At 36.2% G+C, this 22,559-nt stretch overlaps 1 protein-coding gene across 2 annotated transcripts; it reads left to right on the top strand.

Annotated features, from left to right (window-relative positions):
- Positions 1–2: 2 nt before the first annotated feature.
- Positions 3–21,706, top strand: AP5M1 (adaptor related protein complex 5 subunit mu 1). Of its 2 annotated transcripts, XR_004244593.2 has the most exons (9): positions 3–470; positions 5,274–5,919; positions 11,117–11,344; positions 13,010–13,149; positions 13,859–13,944; positions 14,035–14,153; positions 16,460–16,554; positions 17,881–17,977; positions 20,431–20,519. XR_004244593.2 is itself a non-coding variant. In XM_032134972.2 (8 exons), exons 1-8 carry the CDS (start codon positions 397–399, stop codon positions 20,511–20,513), a joined length of 1,473 nt encoding a protein of 490 aa, XP_031990863.1. In that variant the 5' UTR covers positions 5–396; the 3' UTR covers positions 20,514–21,706. The 2 variants fall into 2 exon arrangements, 1 of the variants encoding a protein (XP_031990863.1); XM_032134972.2 differs by lacking the exon at positions 16,460–16,554 and having other exon boundaries at positions 5–470; positions 20,431–21,706.
- The last annotated feature ends 853 nt before the right edge of the window (positions 21,707–22,559 follow it).

The raw sequence follows: 22,559 nt of genomic DNA, 5'->3' as shown, positions 1-22,559 counted from the left end.
AGGGAGGTTGTCGGGAGGGGGGAGCGAAGAAAACGAGCGGCGGACGAACCGAAAAAACGCTGGACGCTGTGTTGAGGAACTTTGATCCTGGCGGGCCACCATTCCGGAAGTGGAATTTAGAGGAAGAAAGTACCGGAGTTGCAGGGGGATAGGTAAATTTCTCAAGGTTATAGGTTGGGGTTCTTAGAACTTTTTGTGGTGTGTGTTGGCCTAGAGCGACTCAAAAGTGTTAGTCACCTCACCTAAAGAAGCTAACCTCTCTGCTGGGCGCGACCGGCATGTGGCGCAGGATGAGCCTCGGGGCTTCTGGTAAGAGTCCGTCTGAGAAAGCCGGTCTGCGCTGTTCCTTGGTGGCGACCTTAATTATGAGATGAGCTAATGCTTTACTGACTTACCATGGCGCAGCGGGCAGTGTGGCTCATAAGCCACGAACCGGGAACTCCACTTTGTGGCACTGTGAGATTCTCCAGGTAAATGCAAATCTGAATCCTCAGGGATGATGGATCAGAAGATCGATGAAGTAGCATAGTTTTGTGGTGCTTCGTGGCCCAGGTTTGCCACGAATAGCTGCGTGACCTTGGGCTAGCCAGTTAACAGACCTGTTTCGTCTGTTAAATGGAGATTTTAATAGTCCTACCTTACAGTGTTGTGAGAATTGAGTTGATGACTCGTACATATTAAGTATTAGGGTATATGTTTTCTGTTAGTATTGTATTTTAAAATGACCTTCGTCTGCTTAGGATTAAAATGGAGATGACTAAGGGAAAGGTAAAAAATTTACTGAGCACTAAACATGTTTCAGATTTTTCAACATGCATTGACAAAATCGTTCAAGAACATTTTAATGTATTCTACGGAAAAATCCATGCTAAGTTATATCAGACTTCTATTTTTTATTTTTATTTTTTTGAGACGGAGTCTCGCTGTGTCCCCCAGGCTGGAGTGCAGTGGCGCGATCTCCGCTCACTGCAAGCTCCGCCTCCCGGGTTCACGGCATTCTCCTGCCTCAGCCTCCCGAGTTGCTGGGACTGCAGGCGCCCGCCACCACGCCCGGCTAATTTTTTGTATTTTTAGTAGAGACGGGGTTTCATCGTGTTAGCCAGGATGGTCTTGATCTCCTGACCTCGTGATCCGCCCGCCTTGGCTTCCAAAGTGCTGGGATTACAGGCGTGAGCCACCGCACCCGGCTCAGGCTTTTATTTTTATCTTGTTAATATGTGTCATTGATAGAAATCATCAGTTTACAGTTCCTAATTGTTGAAGAAAATAGAAACACAAAAGAATTTATTCACTTTTTCATATATTGTGTTAAGTTGATCTGGTCCCACTTTTAGAATTTGCCTTGTGTAATCAAAATAGCTCTGTTAAGAGAATTGTACAGTAACTGATTGTAAAATGTTGGTGGCAATCGAGTGGGTCTATTTCACCTTTTATTCTCTGGCCATTGATAGTTCTTTTTTGTCACAATTCGTTCTTCCCTGAAGAAAGCTTATAGTGAAGTAGTACCACAGTAGAATTGAGATTGAGGCAGAAAAAAAGATTGTAATTTTAAATGAAAATTGGTTGGCAATGGGGATATGAAAAATTCCTTCTTTGCAACCTAGTTTTTGTTCCTGAGGGCATCAGAATTGGAGTTTACCATTTCCCCCCAGGATTTCTGGCTGACACTAACCCCAACATTTGTTATTGGACCTCAAATACAGGAGATTAGTAATATTCTTTAGTACGTGGTTTACCGGGCGCATCAGTCCATACAAAGTATCTCTCATTTTACTTATATTCCCTTTGGTTACCTATTTCTAACTGCCGTTCCCCTCCCACTGACAGGTAACTCTTACATCTTCGATGTTACTCTTTTTCATTGTATGCATTTTTCAAATTACATAGTTAAGTGTGCTTTGGACTTCACTTCCTAATGTTACATTTGTCAAATTTCTCAGCACTATTTTAAAGAAACATCCATGATACTTTGTGTTCATCTAAGGCAGCATGTCCAATAGAATTCTCTATGATGATGGAAAGGAGAAATGTTTTTAATCTGTACTGGCTAATACTGTAGCCACTAGCCACAAGTACCTATTGAGCTTTTGAGCTGCAGCTAGCATAACTGAGGAACTCAGTTGTTAATTTTGGGTAATGTTAATTTTTATTTAAGTTTAAATAGCCACATGTGGGTAGTTCTACTATGTTGGACAGTGCAAATCTAGGCCATTGTTTCTTCTTGCTCTGTAGTACTCCATGGTTCACATCCTGCACATTTATCTATCCACTTTACCTAGTGATGACCTCTCCCAAATTTGCCTCCAAAGAACACTGCCAAAGTATGCATCCTCGAATCTGTCCATGCCTATGCCGATTTTGACTAAAGACTGCCAAATAATCTGCTCCACAGAATGCTTTCACCCACCTACACACTCACTAGCAGCAAGAAGGGGTTCCCGTATCTCCATTCTTTCCTAACATTTAATTTTTGCCAATAAAGAACATCTTATTTTCGTTTGCATTTCTGTATGTAGCAATTATTGTTAGTCCTTTAAGTTTCCTCTACTGTGAATTGCCTGTACATGTCTTGTCCTTTTTTTCTTTCAAAGTTATTTTTTCCTTTGAATTTGTAGGAGTTTGTTTTGTATTCTTGGTATTAGTCCTATGTCATTTTTAGATAGTATAGATATTTTCTTTAATTTACCATTGTCAATTAACTTTATGTTTCCCTTGGTTAAACAGAAATCACTAATTTTGATGCAATCAAAGTAGTTAATTGCTTTTGGGAATTTGTTGAAGTTTTTTCTTACCCATATTTCCCAAAAATATCTTCCTACATTATCTTCTCTTTATAATTTCATCTGTTACATTTAGGTCTTTAACCCATATGTAGTCCATCTTCAGATATGATGTTAAGTAGGCATCCCATTTCGTTTTTCTCTATACTGTGTGACAGTTTTTCTGACATCATCTTTTAAGCAGTATGTCATGTCTTCATTAATTTGTGAGGCTACTGGTAGTGTTAGTTGTGTCCCCTCATATAAATGTTGGTCTGTCTCAGTTCTAGTACTTTGTCTTTCTTGTACCAATACCGTATCTGTTGCTTTGTAGCTTATCTTAATATGTCATAGAGGTGAACTTTTTACTGCTTAAGAAAGTAAGTTTCTTAAATCCTACTTTTCAGAATGTTTTTTCACTGTGCTCAGGATATTATTTCAGAATAAAAAGTCAGATATGTTTGGATAGGCTTTTCAACACATTTATGGAGGTAGCAAGTTGGGTTCAAATAATTTAATTCTGTATCATTGAATGACTTAGTTAAATTTTATTGTATTTTCAGTTTTCTAACCTCTTGGGGGAGGCGTTAGAGCTACATAGATAGCACTGACACTTTATAATAGTGTCAATAAGTGGCCAACATTTAAGATTTAAGAAGGCAAATGATGTTTTCTCTATCTAAGTACTTATTTCCTGTAACAGAACTTGGTTAAGATTCTGGTTTAAAGGTTTCCTTTCCAGATAATAATAGCATCAGCTTACATCTGGCTTGGGTCGGTATCATATCCCATAGTTGTAGGCCCATTTAAGCCTTGAATCCTGTTTTAGAAAAAGCATATAATAAATTAGAAATGATAGGTTGAGTCATCCAACCAAATATTTATTGAACACATTGGGGTGTTGTGTAAGGTCCCAGATTAACTTATCTTCACAGTCAATTGTAAAATTTTTATACTTAAGAACTTTAATTATCCTCTAGAAAACTAGCTAATAAGAGATTGGACTAGATTTTAGTCCAGAGGTCTCTACTATTCATATACAGAGATTTAGAGAAATAAATGGCATTTACCTGCTATGCCATGCCATTACTGGTGTGCTACCTGATTCTTCCCCTTTCTCAATCAAGAAAATGCATCAGAATGTAGGTGAGATTTACCTACACATGGGTAACTGCTTTTGGGTTTTTTGTTTGTTTGCTTGGTTGGTTGGTTGGTGTTTTTTGTTTGTTTGTTTGTTTGTTTTCTGAGATGGAGTCTCACTCTGTTGCCCAGGCTGGAGTGCAGTGGCACGATCTCGGCTCAGCTCACTGCAACCTCCACTTCCTGGGTTCAAGATTCTCCTGCCTCAGCCTCCCCAGTAGCCGATCACAGGCATGCACCACCACAACCAGCTAATTTGTGTATTTTTAGTAAAGACAGGGTTTCACTATGTTGGCCAGGCTGGTCTCAAATTCCTGCCCTCAAGTGATCTACCCACCTCAGCTTCCCAAAGTGCTGGATTAGCCATTGCACCCAACCTACATATGGATAACTTTGAATACCTTCTTATATTTATTTAAAATATTAGTAAACATCAATATTTTTTAATAAACTGTTTTAGCCAGGTGTGTTTTTGACTCTTGGTAAAAACTGCTGATTTGTTGCCACCCCTTTATTTACAAGCAAGAAAATAGGCAAAGGGAAGTTAAGTGATTTACTCAAAAGTTAACAGCTGATAAATGACATTGTTCTGGACTTTGGAGTGGAGGCAGAAGGAATGAGGGAAAGTACGTATTTTGGAACTGAGAAACTGTGATATAACAGATTTCTGTAAATAAGCAAAAGCATCTTCTGTTTCCAAGCAAAGAAAAGATAAATTAGTAACTGCTTACGGTTCAACTCAGAATATGCAAAAACATTCTGATTTTATTCTTTTTTATTACCTAAAAGTATCTTCCAGGGCCATAGAGATAAACCATTATTACTAAAATGATCTTCCATGTTTTTGTAGGGATTGGCAAGAAGACTCAGGGTACCTGTCATTCACTATAGGTTAAGTAGAATAGAACATTCCTTTTAAAATTGTACCATCTCAACTAATGAATCCAAAATTGTGGAGGGTTAAATTGAACCACTTTGTTAGTCCTATTCTAGCTACTAAGATAGAATCAGAAGAAAAAAAATTCTTATAGATGCCTAAAACGGTTCAGGTATATACTCCTTGCTGACCAAGATGGTATCTGAGTGGCTGAGAGACAAGGATTTTGAATTAGAATCATGTACTCTACCTGAACTAAATAACTAAGTTGAATTAAGCATTTTCAGTAACAGATTATATACCAAATATGAAACAGGCACTCTAAGAGTAACTTAATGGGCATTATAATTTTTTGGTTGTTGGCTTTTGTGGATGTGTGTATATATTTGTTTCTTGTGTATTTTATTGTTATTACTGTTTGCCTTATATTTGGGAGTTTTAAAAAAAATTCTTTCATCTTGATTTTACTTGATAATGTTTCTGTTTCCGTAATGCAGACGGTATCCAACTGTTGAAAAACGAGCCAGAGTCTTCAATGGAGCAAGTTATGTGCCTGTTCCCGAAGACGGTCCCTTTCTTAAAGCACTGCTCTTTGAACTTAGATTATTGGATGATGATAAAGACTTTGTTCAGAGTCGTGATAGCTGTTCACGCATCAATAAAACATCCGTTTATGGACTCCTGATAGGAGGTGAAGAACTCTGGCCAGTTGTTGCTTTTCTGAAGAACGACATGATATATGCCTGTGTTCCACTGGTTGAACAAACTCTGTCACCTCGACCGCCATTAATTAGTGTTAGTGGAGTTTCACAAGGCTTTGAATTTCTTTTTGGGATACAGGATTTTCTTTATTCAGGTCAAAAAAATGACTCTGAGCTAAATACAAAATTGAGCCAGTTGCCTGACTTGCTTCTGCAGGCTTGTCCATTTGGTACTTTATTAGATGCCAACTTACAGAATTCATTAGATAATACCAACTTTGCATCTGTGACTCAGCCACAAAAACAGCCAGCTTGGAAAACTGGAACGTACAAAGGAAAACCACAAGTTTCTATTTCTATCACTGAAAAGGTAAAATCCATGCAATATGATAAACAGGGTGTGGCGGATACATGGCAAGTTGTTGGAACAGTGACTTGCAAGGTGAGATTTTTCTCTGGTATTTGCTTTATCGTTTTATTTAACATATGGAGAAACGTTAAATTTGCTAGTTGTATTTTAAATAGCATTTTTTATTTTCATCTTAAGCAGCAGTTGTTAAATGGGAGAGTCACATAAAATTTTATGTTATCTTTTTGCATTCCTTACCAATTATATTGGTTATCTGTGGCTGTGTAAAGAATTGTCTCATTGTCCCCAGAATAGACATTTACTATTTTCATAGTTTCTGTGGGGATTAGCTTAGCTGGGAACTTTCAGGGTAGAATCACTTATGAAGTTGCAGTCAAGTTTTCAGTTGAGGCTATAGTCATCTGAAGGTCTGACTGAGGCTGGAAGATCTACTTGCAAGATGACTCACTCACATGGCTAACAAGTTGGTCCTAGTTATTGGAGGAAGGCCTTAGTTCCTTTCCACATGGACTTCTCAACTGGCTGTTTAAGTGTCCTCACACTTGGTGACTGGCTTCCCTCAGACCAGATGATCTGTGAGAGAGAGAGAGAGAGAGAGGAGAGAGACAGACAGACAGGCAGGCAGAAGCGATTATTTTTATTACCTAGCCTGGGAGGTTACACTTCTACTACTTTCTGTTTATTAGAAGCAAGTCACTAAGTGGTCCATATTCAAAGGGCGTGGAATTAGGCTCCACCTATGAAAAGAGTAATGTCAAATAACTTCAGAACATATTTTAAAGTCACCACTCCTATTTTCCATTTTCTTTAGAGGGGTGAAATTGACATCTCTGACATATCTAAAATCATGTTGAAGGGCTCTTACTGAAACAAGTCGTTAGGTTAATATTGGGTTCTCTGTAGAAATAGAAAATAGGAAAAGACAACAGAAATAAGAATACAGTTAGCAGCGATTAATGCCATGTTGAATAATGATCGAAAATAAAATCCTCCAGGTAAACTTCCTACAAGTTTATATTAATAGTATTCTCATTTCTTTGTTTTTCTACCTTCCTTTATTCCCTGCAGTTACGTATACTTTTTATATGTCAAATTTAATGTTGTGTGGCTATGTATAAATCTTATAGATAAAACTAGAGTTCAAGAGCAGAGAATTAGAACAGTCCTGACAGAAAAATTGGGTCTGTCTTTTTTTTTATCCTGTTTTAGGTAACATTAAAGTTACCTAAAAGTTTTTGAGTCTATTTTAAACTCATATCTATCATGGTCAAAAATACACTCCAGTTACTCACTTTATTAGAAATAACTATTGTAAATGGCTTCAAAATTGAGGTGTTCATGGTTTATGTCATTCTTAAGTTTCAAAGTAGTTGAATCTTTTTTCTCATAAGTTCAATGAAATGAAAATAGAAAAATACGCCCTGGTGCAGTGGCTCACTCCTATAATCCCAGCACTTTGGGAAGCTAAGGCAGGCGAATCACTTGAGGTCAGGAGTTTGAGACCAGCGTGGCCAACATGGTGAAACCCCATCTCTACTAAAAATACAAAAATTAGCCAGGCATGATGGAGCATGCCTGTAATCCCAGCTATTCAGCAGGCTGAGGCATGAGACTTGTTTGAACCTGGGCAGAGGCTGTAGTGAGCCAAGATCATGCCACTGCACTCTAGCCTGGGTGACAGAGCTATACTCTGTCGTAAAAAAAAGAAAATAGAAAAATTCACCAATTCTGTTTTTTTTTCATTCTGTAGCAATAAACAGGGAATATGTTATTTATGATATAATGGTAATTAATATCATGGCATTTAATGTCTCTGTTCATTGATAGGCTGACTCCAGTTTACTCTTAGGAGAATTTCAGATTGGTTCCTACTCTTAGTCCTGATACAGATTATCATGATGGACAACTTCCTTATTTAAAAAATGTTTTTAAGGGGAAAAAAAATGGGGGTATACCTTAACCTACATACTAAATGTTTCTTTAAGGTTGTATGTACATAGTATAACTGTTAGCCAAACATTCTTTAAGTACTTCAGAAACTTACTGTTTAAAGGAATTTTATTGTGAAGCCCATTGTAAATGGAAATAATCATCTTCATTTTGTCCTACTCTGGTAGAAAACCAGAGCCAAAGGCCAGTGGTCCAAAGTTCTAGACCTCACTCTACCGCTAATTTTCTGTATGTCTTTAGAAAGTTACACAATTTTGTGAATCTTTTCTCATTTTTAAAATGAGATAAACTCTTAGGTGCCTTTTTTTTTTTTAATAACTTTTACTTCTAAAGTTGGGTTTACATATGCCAGATTGGTTTAAAGGTAGTACACCAATTCCTTCTAGAATGGATGTTCTCATCCTATGGTAAATAACTGATGATCCGGCATTTTAAGTGCCCAGGTAGATTCATCGGCGGGTTCCATGATGGTTGATGTTTCTCTGACCCTTTACGAATGTTAAGAGATTAATTTACTAAGTATAAACTGAATATTATTAAATTTTAATGGTACTTACTATTGATGTTTGGTTATTTTGTCTCCATAAATATCAAAAACAAAACTACTTTTCATTTATTCTTATTAGTTCACATATAGAAAATAGCAGATGGTTTAAAAGTTGAAACCCTAAAATATTTTTTTAAGTTTTAAAGTAAGATTATTTGGCATATTTATTTTTAACATGACTGACATTATTGTAATTGTCACTGACAGACCTTATAAAGGCACTAATTGTATATAGTACTCTTCATAATGCCTGCCTGCTCTCTAAGTACTTACATTGTATAGCAGATACATAATGAATTTCCACACCTGTCAAATAGTAGATAAAACATTAAAAGTGAAACATTTCATATTAGAAATTGAAAACAAAAGTTGGTTTATAATTAGAAAAAGACAGCCACTCAGCAAACGTTTTTTATTATTGTTTTCTATGCATAGAAATGTGTCAGGCACTAGAGATAACTAACAAAAATGTAACGATTCTTGCTTTCAAAGAATTTAAAGCTTGAAAAGAGAAATGGACCAGATACCTGTAGATAGTGGACAGTTAATGCATGGTGCAATCTAATATATGATGGTGCATTAGGAGCTAAGTGTTATGCTTTAAGAGTTCACTAACTCTTAAAATATTTCTGGTGAAACAGAAGATACCAATAATTCTTATGGGACTCAGTTGGTCAGTTTGATCCAGGCTTTAATAGAGGTGAATTTCACGATAGAGGTACCTGACTACCTACACAAACACAAGTAAAGTATATCAGTCTGGTTGGGCCAGAAGAAGCCACTATAAGATTTATGGGAGTAAAGATGTTTCATATAGAAATTAGGGCTTATTCAAGAAGTACTGAGGAATTAAGTCTTTGATCCTCTAGCTGTAGCCTTTCAGAAATAGTCACTAAAGACTTCAGTCTGGAGAATAGAGGAGATAGACAAATCAGAAGTTCACAAAGAAGTCTGAGAAACTGCCATGTCTGTCTGTTATGACCTCACAGTGGAAATTCAAGGAAAGTTCCGCAGAAGTGCAGCATCTGGCCACTTTGGCCTTAAAGTAGGAGCTCAAGGACAGGTTTGAGAAGCTGTCCTATCTGGCTTCAAAGAACTTTCAAGAAAAATTACTTCCTTTTTTCTTTTCCCTTGTGAATCTCTCATGAGTACCTCTCATTGGCAAACTAACCCAGACTACATAGGGAAGAAGATCCTGGGCTTCTCTACATAGCAAAGGTAGGCTGTAGAGGTGATACAGAATGTAAGGCTTCACACAGAGCATCAAATGAGCTAAGATATGAAGAATGAAAGCATTTACGGGGAGAAAAGAACATTGCAGCTGGAAGGAATAGCACATGCAAAGGTGCATTTGGAGGTATAAGAGTATGATTTATTTAGGGAAATGCAAGAATCCAGTATGACTACGTGTAAGTTGCAGGGTAGAAAATTATTGAGGAGGTAGATGAAGAAAAACAACCCCATTAAAAAGTGGGCAAAAGGCATGTACAGACCCTTCCCAAAAGAAGACATACATGCAGCCAACAAACAATGATAAAAAGCTCAACATCACTGATCATTAGAGAAATGCAAATCAAATGAGATACCATCCAATGCCAGTCAGAATGGCTATTATTAAAAAGTTAAAAAACAACAGGTGCTGGCAAGATTGCAGAGAAAAGGGAACACTTCTACAGTGTTGGTGAGGGTGTAAATTAGTTTAACCATTGTGGAACTGTGGCGATTCCTCAAAGACATTGGGGCAGAAATACCATTTGACCCAGCTATTCCATTATTGGGTATATACCCAAAGAAATACAAATCATTCTGCTATAAAGATACATACACATGTATGTTCATTGCAGCACTATTCACAATAGTAAAGACATGGAATCAACATAAGTGCCTATCAATGATAGAATAAAGAAAATGTGGTACATATACACCATGGAATACCGTGCAGCCATAAAAAGGAATGAGATCATGTCCTTTGCATGGACGTAGATGGAGTTGGAAATCATTATTCTCAGCAAACTAATGCTGGAAAAGAAAACCAAACACCTCATGTTGTCGCTTGTAAGTGGGAGCTGAATGATGAGACCGCATGGCCACAAGGGGGGAACAACAACACTGGGGCCTGTCAGTTGTGGGGCTTAGGGGAGGGAGAGCATCAGGAAGAATAGCAAATGGATGCTGGGCTTAATACCTAGGTGATGGGATGATCTGTGCAGCAAAACACCATGGCACACGTTTACCTATCTTAACAAACCTGCACATCCTGCACATGTACCCCAGAACTTGAAGGAAAATAAAAAGGAGGTAGATGAGAGTCAAACAATGAAAGGCTTTACAGGTAGTAGAGAATTCACTGAAAGAATTTCAGAGTGGAAAAAATATAATAAAAATTATGTTTCATTAAGATAGCTCTGGCATTGATGGAGGATTAGAGGACTGATTAGAGGAAAGCAAGTCCAGAAATATTTAGAGGGCTGTGGCAGAAATTGTAAGGGCCCATATCAATGTGTTTCAACAGGAATGGAGAAAATTCAGCAGATTTAAATTGTCTTTGTAAGAGCTTTAGAGATAAGCAATGGAGTCTATGAGGGCTCTGCTGGTCTCTGGCTTGGGTGTCTAAGAACATGATAAAACCATTAATATGAACACAGAAAGCAAAGAGAACAATACCTAGAGAAAAGTGAGTTAATTGGGGAAAATGACTGATAAATTTTGAAAAGCCTCAAACAGACATTTGCTTCTGAGATTTTGGTGATAATCTTTCTGTTTGCATTTCAGTGTGATTTGGAAGGAATCATGCCAAATGTTACCATCAGCTTGAGTCTCCCCACCAATGGATCTCCACTTCAGGATATTCTAGTTCATCCTTGTGTAACTTCTCTTGACTCTGCAATTCTGACTTCTAGTAGTATTGATGCAATGGATGACTCTGCATTTAGTGGGCCTTACAAATTTCCATTCACTCCACCTTTAGAGTCATTCAACTTATGCTACTACACTTCCCAGGTAAACAACCCTAGAATAGTTGAGAGTTTGCTGATCTTTATATTCATAAATACTATTGATAAGTAAATAATTCATACACTTGGTATGAGAACTTAGAAAAAGTTCTGTTTATCAGACAATAATTGATAATTGAAGATGAAGATTTAGGCAGGGCACAGTGGCTCATGCCTGTAATCCCAGCAGTTTGGGAGGCCGAGGCAGGTGAATCACTTGAGGTCAGGAGTTCAAGGCCAGCCTGGCTAACATGGTGAAACCTTGTCTCTACTAAAAATACAAAAAGTTAGCCAGGCGTGGTGTCATGCGCCTGTAGTCCCACCTACTCAGGCGGCTGAGGCAGGAGAATCGCATGAACCCAGGTGGTGGAGGTTGCAGTGAGCCAAGATCGCACCAGCACACTCCAGCCTGGGTGACAGTGAGACTCCATCTCAAAAAAAAGAAAAAAAAAAAAAAAGATGAAGTTCACTTTGAATAAGATACCTCTTACCTTTGGTGTCGGTAACTATTTGTAAATTGCTTTCAAAATAATTGAGTTTTTTTTTAATGTTCCCTAAAAAGGAGTTCATGGTCATGGGATAGATTTTGGTATGATTTAGTCGTGGTTTTAACCATAAACATACCCCTCATCCAGGCAACCTGAATTGTAAATATATATTATTATTAATAGCTATTTATTGTTTATTGAATAACTGCTTGTGTGTCAAACATTGTCCTAAGTATTTTACATGTATTTTCTCTAGTACTGTAGTACTGGTAACAACCTTTAGATTAGACATTATCCCCATTTTACAGCTGAGGAGAGTCTCAAAGAAGTGAAATGACTTGCATCAGGTCTATAGTTGATAAATGGCACTGCCTGGATTTGAACCCCAATTTTTCAGACTCCCAAACCTCTTTTCTACTATACCATTTCTCTCTTGTCCTAGTTGTGAATGAGTAGGTTAGAAAAACCTACTCAAGCTAGCTTAAGTAGAGCGAATTTATTTTGAGAATGCAATAGGCAATCTCATTGCCATTTAAGGATAAGAAAAGAAGCAGACAGTTCTTACTGGGACTAGAACCAGAAAATTAATATCAGCCTGTACTCAAGGTCCACCCTGTCTGTCACATCTCTGCTTCTCAGTCTCCTCTTTCAACTGGCTTTCTCTGCTTACACATGACCTTACAGCTGTAGGGCCTGCACCGTATGAGTAGTTTTTCTGTGTCTTACTTCACATATACCAGAAATGATTGGCTCACCCCAGCCTGCAAGTTGTTTCCTCTTCAGTCAGTTATTGATGACCAACCAAGTAAGTTACTGCTGAACAGTGGGATTGGAGAACTCATGGGATTCCATTGGAGCAACAGGAGCTGTGGGCAGGTTGGCAGTAATAAGTATGCCTACTGCATGCCCTATGCTGCAGGTCAGAGAACATGGAGACAGGGAGCCTGGATGAGCAAGTATAGCAACAAGAATGCATTGTACACCTTTGTAAAGCACTTTTCTCATTTCTGAAAACAAAGAGAGAAGAATCCCTGTCCTTATAATGAATATAGATTCATCATCGCTGTTATCAAAATAATTTGGAATAACTTCTAAGTCATTAAAAGTAACTCTTTTCTCAGTTACTTTTGGTGTTTTAGACCCATTAACCTGAGAATTATATAGACATTTATGTTTCTTTTTAGGTCCCTGTCCCACCAATTTTGGGTTTTTATCAAATGAAGGAGGAAGAAGTACAACTAAGAATAACCATTAATTTAAAACTTCATGAAAGTGTGAAAAATAATTTTGAATTCTGTGAAGCCCATATACCTTTTTACAATAGGTAGGAATAAAATGCATATTGCCATAATTTCTGTCTGTCTTAATACATTTCCACTGCCCCACAATAAATTGTCTTTGCCTTTTACCTTATTTTTAAGGTCTGAACAATTTTATTTTATTTAAATGAATGCTGATTTTCATGATATAGTCATAAAAATAATCTGTTTACCTTTAAATATGCCTTTATCTTTCTAGTTAAACTTACTAGTAAATTATACACTTAAGCCAATGTAGCTTCCTCAGGGATTATTTTTCTACCGGATTTATTTCTAGCAATTTTTCCATATACAGGTCAAAAACCAAACTATCAACAACCTAGTGAATCAGCCAATTATATCATAATATTACTTTATTACCAATTCTACTTTTAAATTTATTCTGCAGCATAGTTTTTTGTCAAAATATATCTACATATATAGTAAAATCATAGTCTTATTGTAGCAACCCATGTGACTCTATTAATACAGTTCATATGATTTCATAGTTGTCTTAAGGATTAATAATGAAATACACATCATCACCAAAAATGTTTATGTGTGCTTGTTGTTTTTCAAGATTCAACATTCATTATTTGTTCTATTCTGCAAACTTGAATACATATCTGCTTTTATGCTGTCCTTGTATTAAATAACAGTGGCCAAGTTTGACTTAGATCTCTTAAAACTGTTACATCTGTGATCTTTTTCTATTTTATCCTTTTCTCTTTAAAGAGGTCCAATTACACATTTGGAATACAAAACTAGTTTTGGCCAGCTCGAAGTATTTCGAGAGAAAAGCTTATTGATCTGGATTATTGGTGAGCAAGTTTTATTTATTGTTTTTTTCTTTTAATTTACTGTAGAATCTACTTAATTTAGAATAGTTTATTGGTATATTTGTGTTTTAGGCCAGAAGTTCCCCAAATCAATGGAAATTAGTCTTTCTGGAACTGTAACTTTTGGAGCCAAGAGCCATGAGAAGCAGCCATTTGACCCAATTTGTATTGGACAAACAGCATATTTAAAGGTAAACATATTTATATGGCTCACTACAGTAGTGCCCTTCCTTTGTTTATAAATTGCCTATGTCTAGTTGATTTTTAATGTTTTCCACCAATTGTTTTAGAATTCTGTTCTTTTTGTCTGGGATAAGTTCTCTTTTGGATTTTTGTTTGATTTTTTGTTGTTGTTTAGTATTAGTCACTTCTATATCACTTAATACTTGAACATTTTAAAAAGCCAGGCATAGTGGCGGGATGTCTGTAGTCCCAGCTATTGGGGAGACTGAGGTGGGAGGATTGCTCAAGCCAAGGAGTTCAAGGTTACAGTGAGCTAAATTGTGCCACTGCACTGCAACCTGGACAACAGAGTGCAACCAGATCTCTTTTAAACAAGGGTTTTTTTGGCCGGGCGCGGTGGCTCATGCTTGTAATCCCAGCACTTTGGGAGGCCGAGGCGGGCAGATCGCGAGGTCAGGAGATCGAGACCACGGTGAAACCCCGTCTCTACTAAAAATACAAAAAAAAATTAGCCGGGCGTGGTGGCGGGCGCCTGTAGTCCCAGCTACTCGGAGAGGCTGAGGCAGGAGAATGGCGTGAACCCGGGAGGCGGAGCTTGCAGTGAGCCGAGATTATTGCGCCACTGCACTCCAGCCTGGGCAACAGAGCGAGACTCCGTCTCAAAAAAAAAAAAAAAAAAAAACAAGGGTTTTTTTGTTTTTTGCTTTTTATTTTAAAAGGGAACCAGCTAACCTAAATACCCCAAGTTAGTCTAATTCTACTCAGCTCTTGGTTATCAAATTTGAGATTTGGGCCAGGCATGGTGGCTCCCACCTATAATCCCAGCACTTTGGGAGGCCAAGGCGGGTGGATCGCTTGACCCCAGGAGTTCAAGACCAGCCTGGCCAACATGGTGAGACCCCGCCTCTACAAAAAATAGAAAAATCAGCTGGGCACGGTGGTGCACACCTTTAGTCACAGCTTTTTGGGAGGTTCAAATAGGAGAATCACCTAAGCCTGGGGAGTTCGAGGCTGCAGTGAGCCATGATTGTCCCACTGTATTCCAGCCTGGGCGATAGAGTGAGACTCTGTCTAAAAAAAAAATTGAGATTTGTATACAAAAAATAGAAGATGTAGTCCTTGCCCTCCAGGAATTTTTCAGTGTTGCACATCAACAATTTATCAGTGCTAACAGCTTTGGTATTTCAAGAAAAAGGTGCTACAGCTGAAGTTGCTGTGGAAAGCTTTACAGTGGAGGTGAAGTTTAAGCCAAACTCTGAGGCCTAGAAATGCATGAATATGAAGACTTGAAGATTGACTAACATTTGTTTAGGTAAAGAAATTACTTAAAATAGTAAAGAAGGATAAACAAGGCATGCTTAGAAACCAGTGTTAAAAATAGTAGTACTATGAGAGACTGGATACATAATTTAGATTAAGATTATAGAGGGTTTGAATCTGACTTTTATTCCTTTGGTTGATGGTGTACTTTTTTAAGTAGGGGATAGTCTTTCACAAGTGATTCTTTATGAATGTTAATCTGGAATGGATGTAAGGAAGGTGAGTAAAAAAACTAGAGACAAGCCATTCTGTAACATTAATATTCCATATGAAAGGGTAATATTGTAATAAGTTAATAATGCTGAGTTAGTGTAGTGTCAACAGAAAGAGAAAAGAAGGGAGAAGGGAGGAAAACGAAGGGACTGCTGTAAAAGCTGTGATAAAAGTAAAGCCTTGACCACTAATTAAATACAGAGACAAGGAATGGTGTTGTTCCAAGATGATATTGTTCAAAAAAAAAATGGAACTTAAACCAACCGTGACGCTTTTTAAGAGGGTAGAGACGTGAATCTCTTTCATTCATTGTTTTATTCCAAATATCTAGTCCAGGACCTAGCACATAAATATTTGCTGAATGGATGAATATACCTAAATTATTGATATGGAGAAAATTGGGAAGAAATGGGTTTCATATCATATTTTTTGCTGGTTATAGCAATATAGCCCATTGTAAATGTTCAGTGAGTAGCTAAAAATCTAAAGCTTGATTCTTAAGAGAAGGCTCAGCTGTCTACAAGGATTTGGGAATTAGCCACAGGGAAGAAATGGTTGAGGCAGTGGAAATAAATAAGATCAGAAAAGGATAAAATAATACAGGAAGATTAAAAAAAAACAAATTAGGGAATTGAAGGAGTGATTAGAAAGGTAGCAAGAAAACCTAAAAAATGTATTAAAGAAATCAAGAGAAATACAGGCAATTAGGGGAAGTGGTAGTAAAGTCAGAAGTATACTGATGATAATTCATTTCTTCTATCTTGGCTTCACTTATGTCCAGAAGCTTTGTTTCAAGGATTATTATAAAAATTCCTACTTCAGATACCTTTCAGAAAAAAATGTGGAATGTTACCACACATTCTATGTCCTTCAAAGGTAGGAATTACGACTTTTCTATTCATTCCCATCACCAACCAGTTACACTCACATTGAAAGCATGTAGCACATATTTTTGTTGACTGAATGATCTAAGTGTGTTTTACAGTATTTCAGTTGTATGGAAATCAGACTTGTCATAACTTCCAGCATTGAGAATTATACCAAAAAAGCAAGCAAAAGCCCTTTGTTATCAGAGATAATTTGAGTTGCAACAGGAAAAAAAAAATTGCTGAGAAGATCTGAAAATTACATTACATTCTAAATCACATCTTATGCATGTGATCAGTTAGTTTGGTAATTAATAAAGTTAAGAAATGGGAGAAATTTGTTGGGAATAGAGATAGGAGAAAAAATATATAAAAAGATATCAGGATACTGCAAAAATCTGGAGCATTTAGCAGCAGAGAGGAGGAGAATCACAACAAAGGAGAACTAGAGCTCCATGAAGCATAGATTTTTTCACAGGTCATGTGAATGTCATTGTAACTTAGGGGCACCCTGGCCACTGCACTGCAACCTGGACAACAGAGTGTGCTGTGTTTTCAGGGAAGGTACTAATGATTCACTCTGTTACAGCACAGTATAATAGTTGGCATTTGTAGTGATAGCCCCACATTGTCAGTGAAATCCAGGAATTATGGAGTACGTTTTAGAAAGGTTTTCTAGGTGAGGGAAAAGGTAATTCCTAAGCTTAGTTCTGTAAAAGTTAAATTTCACCCTTCTGGAAAATTAAGTAGCGCAACTCATTCCCCCTAAACACAAGATAAACTGATGTTTCTGTTTTTGTAATTACATTATATTTTACTAGAAGGTGTATACTTTCCTGCCTGTAAAAGACTTATGATCTAGAATATATCATAGCCACGTAGCCCTAGGGATAGGAGAGAATATAGGGCATACAAGACAGCAGCACAGGGGGAGACAGCACCAGCTTTTGGAGGCAGTAAGGTCTGAGTTCAAATGCCAGCTCTGCCGCTTACGTGCTGGGATACCAGTTGCTTCCATCTTTGAACCTCAATTCACTCAGCATACCTTGCAGTATGGATTAGAGCTGTTAATGAAGTGCATATTATGTGTTAAGTACTTCATAATGACAGCCTTACAGAAAAATGGCCCTAATGCAAATGGAAAAAAAATTGTGTTTTTGTATACATATGTGTGCACACACACATGCACACACACACAATTCAAGTTTAGTACTTGTGGTTTTTATTTTGTGAACTGTGTAAAATAAATTCCCTAAAACTGGGTCAAGGGAAAAAATGTAACCATCCTTTTTACCAAATAGTCACCTTAATTTGGTACATTCTCTCTTCTTTCTAGCTTCATTTTAGGATCTTAGATTACACACTTACTGGATGTTATGCAGATCAGCATTCAGTTCAAGTTTTTGCATCAGGAAAACCAAAAATAAGTGCACGTAAGTTACACAGATTCAAATTAACTTAAGGGAATTAAAATGGTGTTTGCAGTTATTACCTAAGGTAAAATTTGAATGTAACAGAACTTAGAGATTAGAGAATAATCCCAATTTATAAAATTCTGGGCTGGTTCTACCCCACATAACAGTTTGTGTACTTTACACTGCCCTCTGCCTTCTCCATGTTTATAAAGTGGTCTGGATGGGCAAAGATTGGGACAGAGGTGAACTTTAGTATAAAATTGGATTTGTTTTTCTCTGGTTATTCAGAGATGGTTCACAGAGACTGTGATGTTGGACAGACAGGGCTCAAGCCTGGCTCAGCCATTTCATTAGCTGTATAACTTTGGGCAAGTTAGTGAACTTCTTGGAAGTTTTTATTTTCTTGTCTATAAAATGGAAATAATAGTGCGATTTACCTCAGGATTGTTATGAGATTTAAATAAGATTATATTGACTTAGTATGATGCTTAACATATAGTATAGATTTAGTAGATACTACAGATGATTCTTATTTAAAACTTTTAAATATCTTTAGCAAATGTTGCAATCAATAAGCATTATTTAGCACCTTCTCTATTCTATCAATAGGAAGACAATAAAAAAGACATTTCCTGATTTTAGTATGTTTAATGGTTGGTAAAGTATAGATCTATATGTGTGTACACACACACACACACACGAAACATGAAAATATAATGAGACAAAAAACAATTTATAAATGAATCAAAATTATTTAATTCAGATCAAATAGAAATATGTAGCATCGAATAGTAGCTAAAATGAGGTAGAGTTAATCTAAACTTAAACAGAACCTTTTTGCCTCATACATTAAGGAGAATAAAGCTGTTATATATGTGGATAAGAATAATCCCAATTTTCATACATTATTATAGTTAGATAAATGTTTCTTAAACTAAGGATTCGGGTTCCTAAAATAGAAATAGGAAAGGACTCTCCATGGACATTTCAAGAGAATTAGAGAACTCAGAACTACAGAATTCTAAGCAACTACTTATGCATGGCAGTATAAACTTCTATGTAATGTAACCAGAATAAACCAGCATTCTTTACTTCCCTAGGCTTGCCCTGTGTTTTCTCTTATATCATTTTTTTGTTGTATATATGAGAGACTGAAAGCAAACAGACCAGTATTTTAGATTGTCTATGGGAAAATATTTTAATTTATTTATGTTAACTAAACATACTGCAGTAATTTCCAGAGAACATAATACAGGATAGGAACATACCTGCTTCTTAATACAAAATATGTTGAATGAAAGAACTCATTTTAAATTAATATTATGACCCATCTTTTCTTTCCTCTGTTAGTTTCCGAATGTGACTGCCAGTTTGTGCAATTATGTAAAATTTATTTTGCCATCATCTTGACAATAAAATCTATTTTCATAATATGCAACTTAGTTTAAAAATAGTTTAGTAATAATAATACCAATTTAAATAATAATGGCTAATATTTATTGCTTACTATATGCCAGGCAAAGTTCTAAGTGTTTTGTGTGTATTGTCTCATTAATCCTCACAGCACCCTATGTAAGTGTTGTTATCTCCATTTTACACATGAGGACACTGATGGAACTGAGAGATTAGGGTCCCATAGCTAGCAAATGGAAGAACTGGGAGTCAGATACTCAAGCATTCTGGCTCTGGAACCTGTCCACTTAACAGTATGCTGTCTTGCCTCTCATTGTTACTGGGTTCTCAAACTTTGAAGAGAACAAAAAAGACAATATAGTCTATATTCTTTTCATTATGAAGAAGAAAGGTAGAAAAGGCTGAAATGGATAATTATATTTAATTGGATATTTAATTTTATATATATATATATATATAAAGAATTTACATGTGTAACTCCGAATGAGCATTATTATCTCAACTTTACATATCAGAAAACTTTAGTTCAAATAGGATGCCATTTTTGTAGAGTTTCAAAGCTATTTTTAAAAAGGCTTAAATTGATCAGAACTATAATAAGAAGCCAGTGAAGCAAACTATTTAGAATGTTGCTAGGAAGTTGGGTGTTAATGTATATCTCTGACACTTGGGGTAAAGAATAGTAAGACCAGAATCAGGGCTATGGTAATAAGGTTATAGAAGAGAAACCAATGAAAAATTTTTAATGTTTTTGCAGTCAGAGTAATGGTCCATATGAAAAAGATTTTAGAGAAAATGTGAAGATAAAATTGGCAGATTTGGCATAAATGAGAGATATTTCATAGAAGGTCAAAGATGGATTCTTCAAATATTTAATGAGTCCATATTTGTAAAATGGTAAAAGTTATAATTAAGTCTTGATAATATCAAATTAAAATGAATATTTCAAAGTATTGCCTTGAAATAACTGCATTCCACAATTTCAAAAAATCATGACTTTGCTCTCGTTGAATTTTTGCTAAAATATTCTTATCATTAATTTCTTTTTCTTTTCTTAGGCCGGAAACTAATTTCTTCTGATTATTACATCTGGAATTCTAAAGCCCCTGCTCCAGTAACATATGGATCATTATTATTGTAATAGTCTCATGTTTAAATGGGATTACATAATGATAACAGTTTAAAGAAAATCATAATCTTATATTTTTAATGTGGATGCATATAACCTGTGAGTGAAAAATCACTGAATGGTTTAATTGTAAAAGTAGTCTCATGTACTGTTTGTAGTGTGATAGAGCTTGAAAGGACGTTTTAAAAGCTAATGTCTCCAATTTTGTTAACCTTCGATTTTGTGCCAGTATAATTCTGGACATAGAAAAGTAGTGATTCACTTGGGCTCATTTTAGACTAGTCCTGGGTCACCCTGCCACACTTGTTTCCTAGTGTTTCTGTGGCAGACATTGCTAATCAATTACAGCCCTTTTCTGTACTGAGCCTTGGATAAAGGGTCAGGCTCCTTTTCAGTTCAGAGATTCAGGCAGCCACTCCCAGTGGGTTGTAGATAACATGCAAGATAAAAACTATTTTCTCTTCCAAATCTAAATACTAAGCTCCTAGTATAAGGTGTTGTTACAGAATACCAGAGACCATGTTATAAACAACTACATCTCTTCAAAAAACAGCCAACAGAGAGACAAAGGAAAAGTGTTTAAATAGTAGCCTGTTCTTCTTAATCAGAACTATCCTATTGATTAATAAAGAATTTGCATAATTCTACTTAAGGTGTGTAATCTCTGTTCTAGAGTTAGTTTTTAAGTAAGCTTGTTAATCTACCACAATGACATTTTGCTTAGGATGTCAGTAGCCATATTAAGATGTGTGGAATATCTTCAGAAGATGATCATAGTGTTTTGTAATCATTTAATGTCTGCAGCCAAATTTTTAAAGGTAATTTAGATCTAATACTGCTCTTGCTGTGTCTTATTAAGTTAAAATTAATGAATGAATTCTGGTAAAAATTCAAAAAGCACTCTGTGAGTAGAGACTATCATTTAAGCTTATTTTAGTCACATGTAATATGTATCTCCTTAAAGCTGTCACTCTCACTTTCTTACCATTCTCTTGATTTCTTCAGAAACCATCTAGTCATCCTCTTTATCCTCTACCTGCTTCTGCAATTATATGTCATATTATGTTTTCAGAGCAGTTCATTGTCAAGTTGGACTTTAAGTGACAATTCAAGAAAAGATGAAATCTCGCGAACCTCAAAACTTCATTCATGTCTTTTTACAAATGAGAAAAAATATATGCATTAAAGATTAATACTCAATTTGATTATATCTTGGGTTCTGCTTTTTAATGAGTCTTCTAAGGAAAAGCTTAGAAAAGCTGCTAACTCCTCAAAAGAAAGCATGATAGTTTAAAGGTATAGTGCATATAAAATTAGGATTTGAAATATGATTTTTTAATTAAGGTCAGTCCTACTCATAAACTCATTTTCTGCAAAGCATTATCATGGCATAAGGTTCTATGTTCAAAATTATCCCAAGTAACAAAGAAAAAAAGAATTACTGCCTGACCAGGACTTTAACTTGTTATTCTAGCTTAATCATAGATAATCAGCAGTGAAAACTTTCCTTCTGAAAGAAGAAAATATTATTCCCTGTAAGTTATTTGATCTCTCTTAAACTCAAATAAAGCTTAACATTTCACTTATGTTGATAAGTTAATGGTAATGGAGCCATTTGGAATCTTGATTGTATAAATGTTTACCAAATACACTAAGGTAAGCAAGAGGCATTTATCTAGTGAGTAGGCAAAGATTTAATATAATAATCCCCTAGGCAAAAGTTTATAAGCAGTTAGAAAAATCAGTGAGTCTTCTATTTGACATTTCTAGAAACTGGAGGAAAATCTAGGGTGTCCTGGAAAAGTGATGAGGTGTTGGGGAACCTGATGCCATCTGTTGCCATTCCATTCTAACATAGTGCTACAGAACTGAACCAACTTAGGTTTTCATCCCATTGAGATCTTCTGGGCACACTGTGATGCTTTTGATTTTGTCTAGAAACCTGTCACTTCAGGATAATTTCTGAAGACAAAGTCTGTTTCCCGTTTGGTAGGTGACCTGTTTAATGTTTTCCCTGTGTCTGGGAACTCCTTAGTGTAATTAGCGACCTTTGAACTC

This window comes from Hylobates moloch, unplaced genomic scaffold, assembly GCF_009828535.3.
Source record: "Hylobates moloch isolate HMO894 unplaced genomic scaffold, HMol_V3 SCAFFOLD_16, whole genome shotgun sequence".
NCBI lineage: Eukaryota > Metazoa > Chordata > Mammalia > Primates > Hylobatidae > Hylobates > Hylobates moloch.
This window is presented reverse-complemented; position numbering and strand designations above follow the sequence as displayed.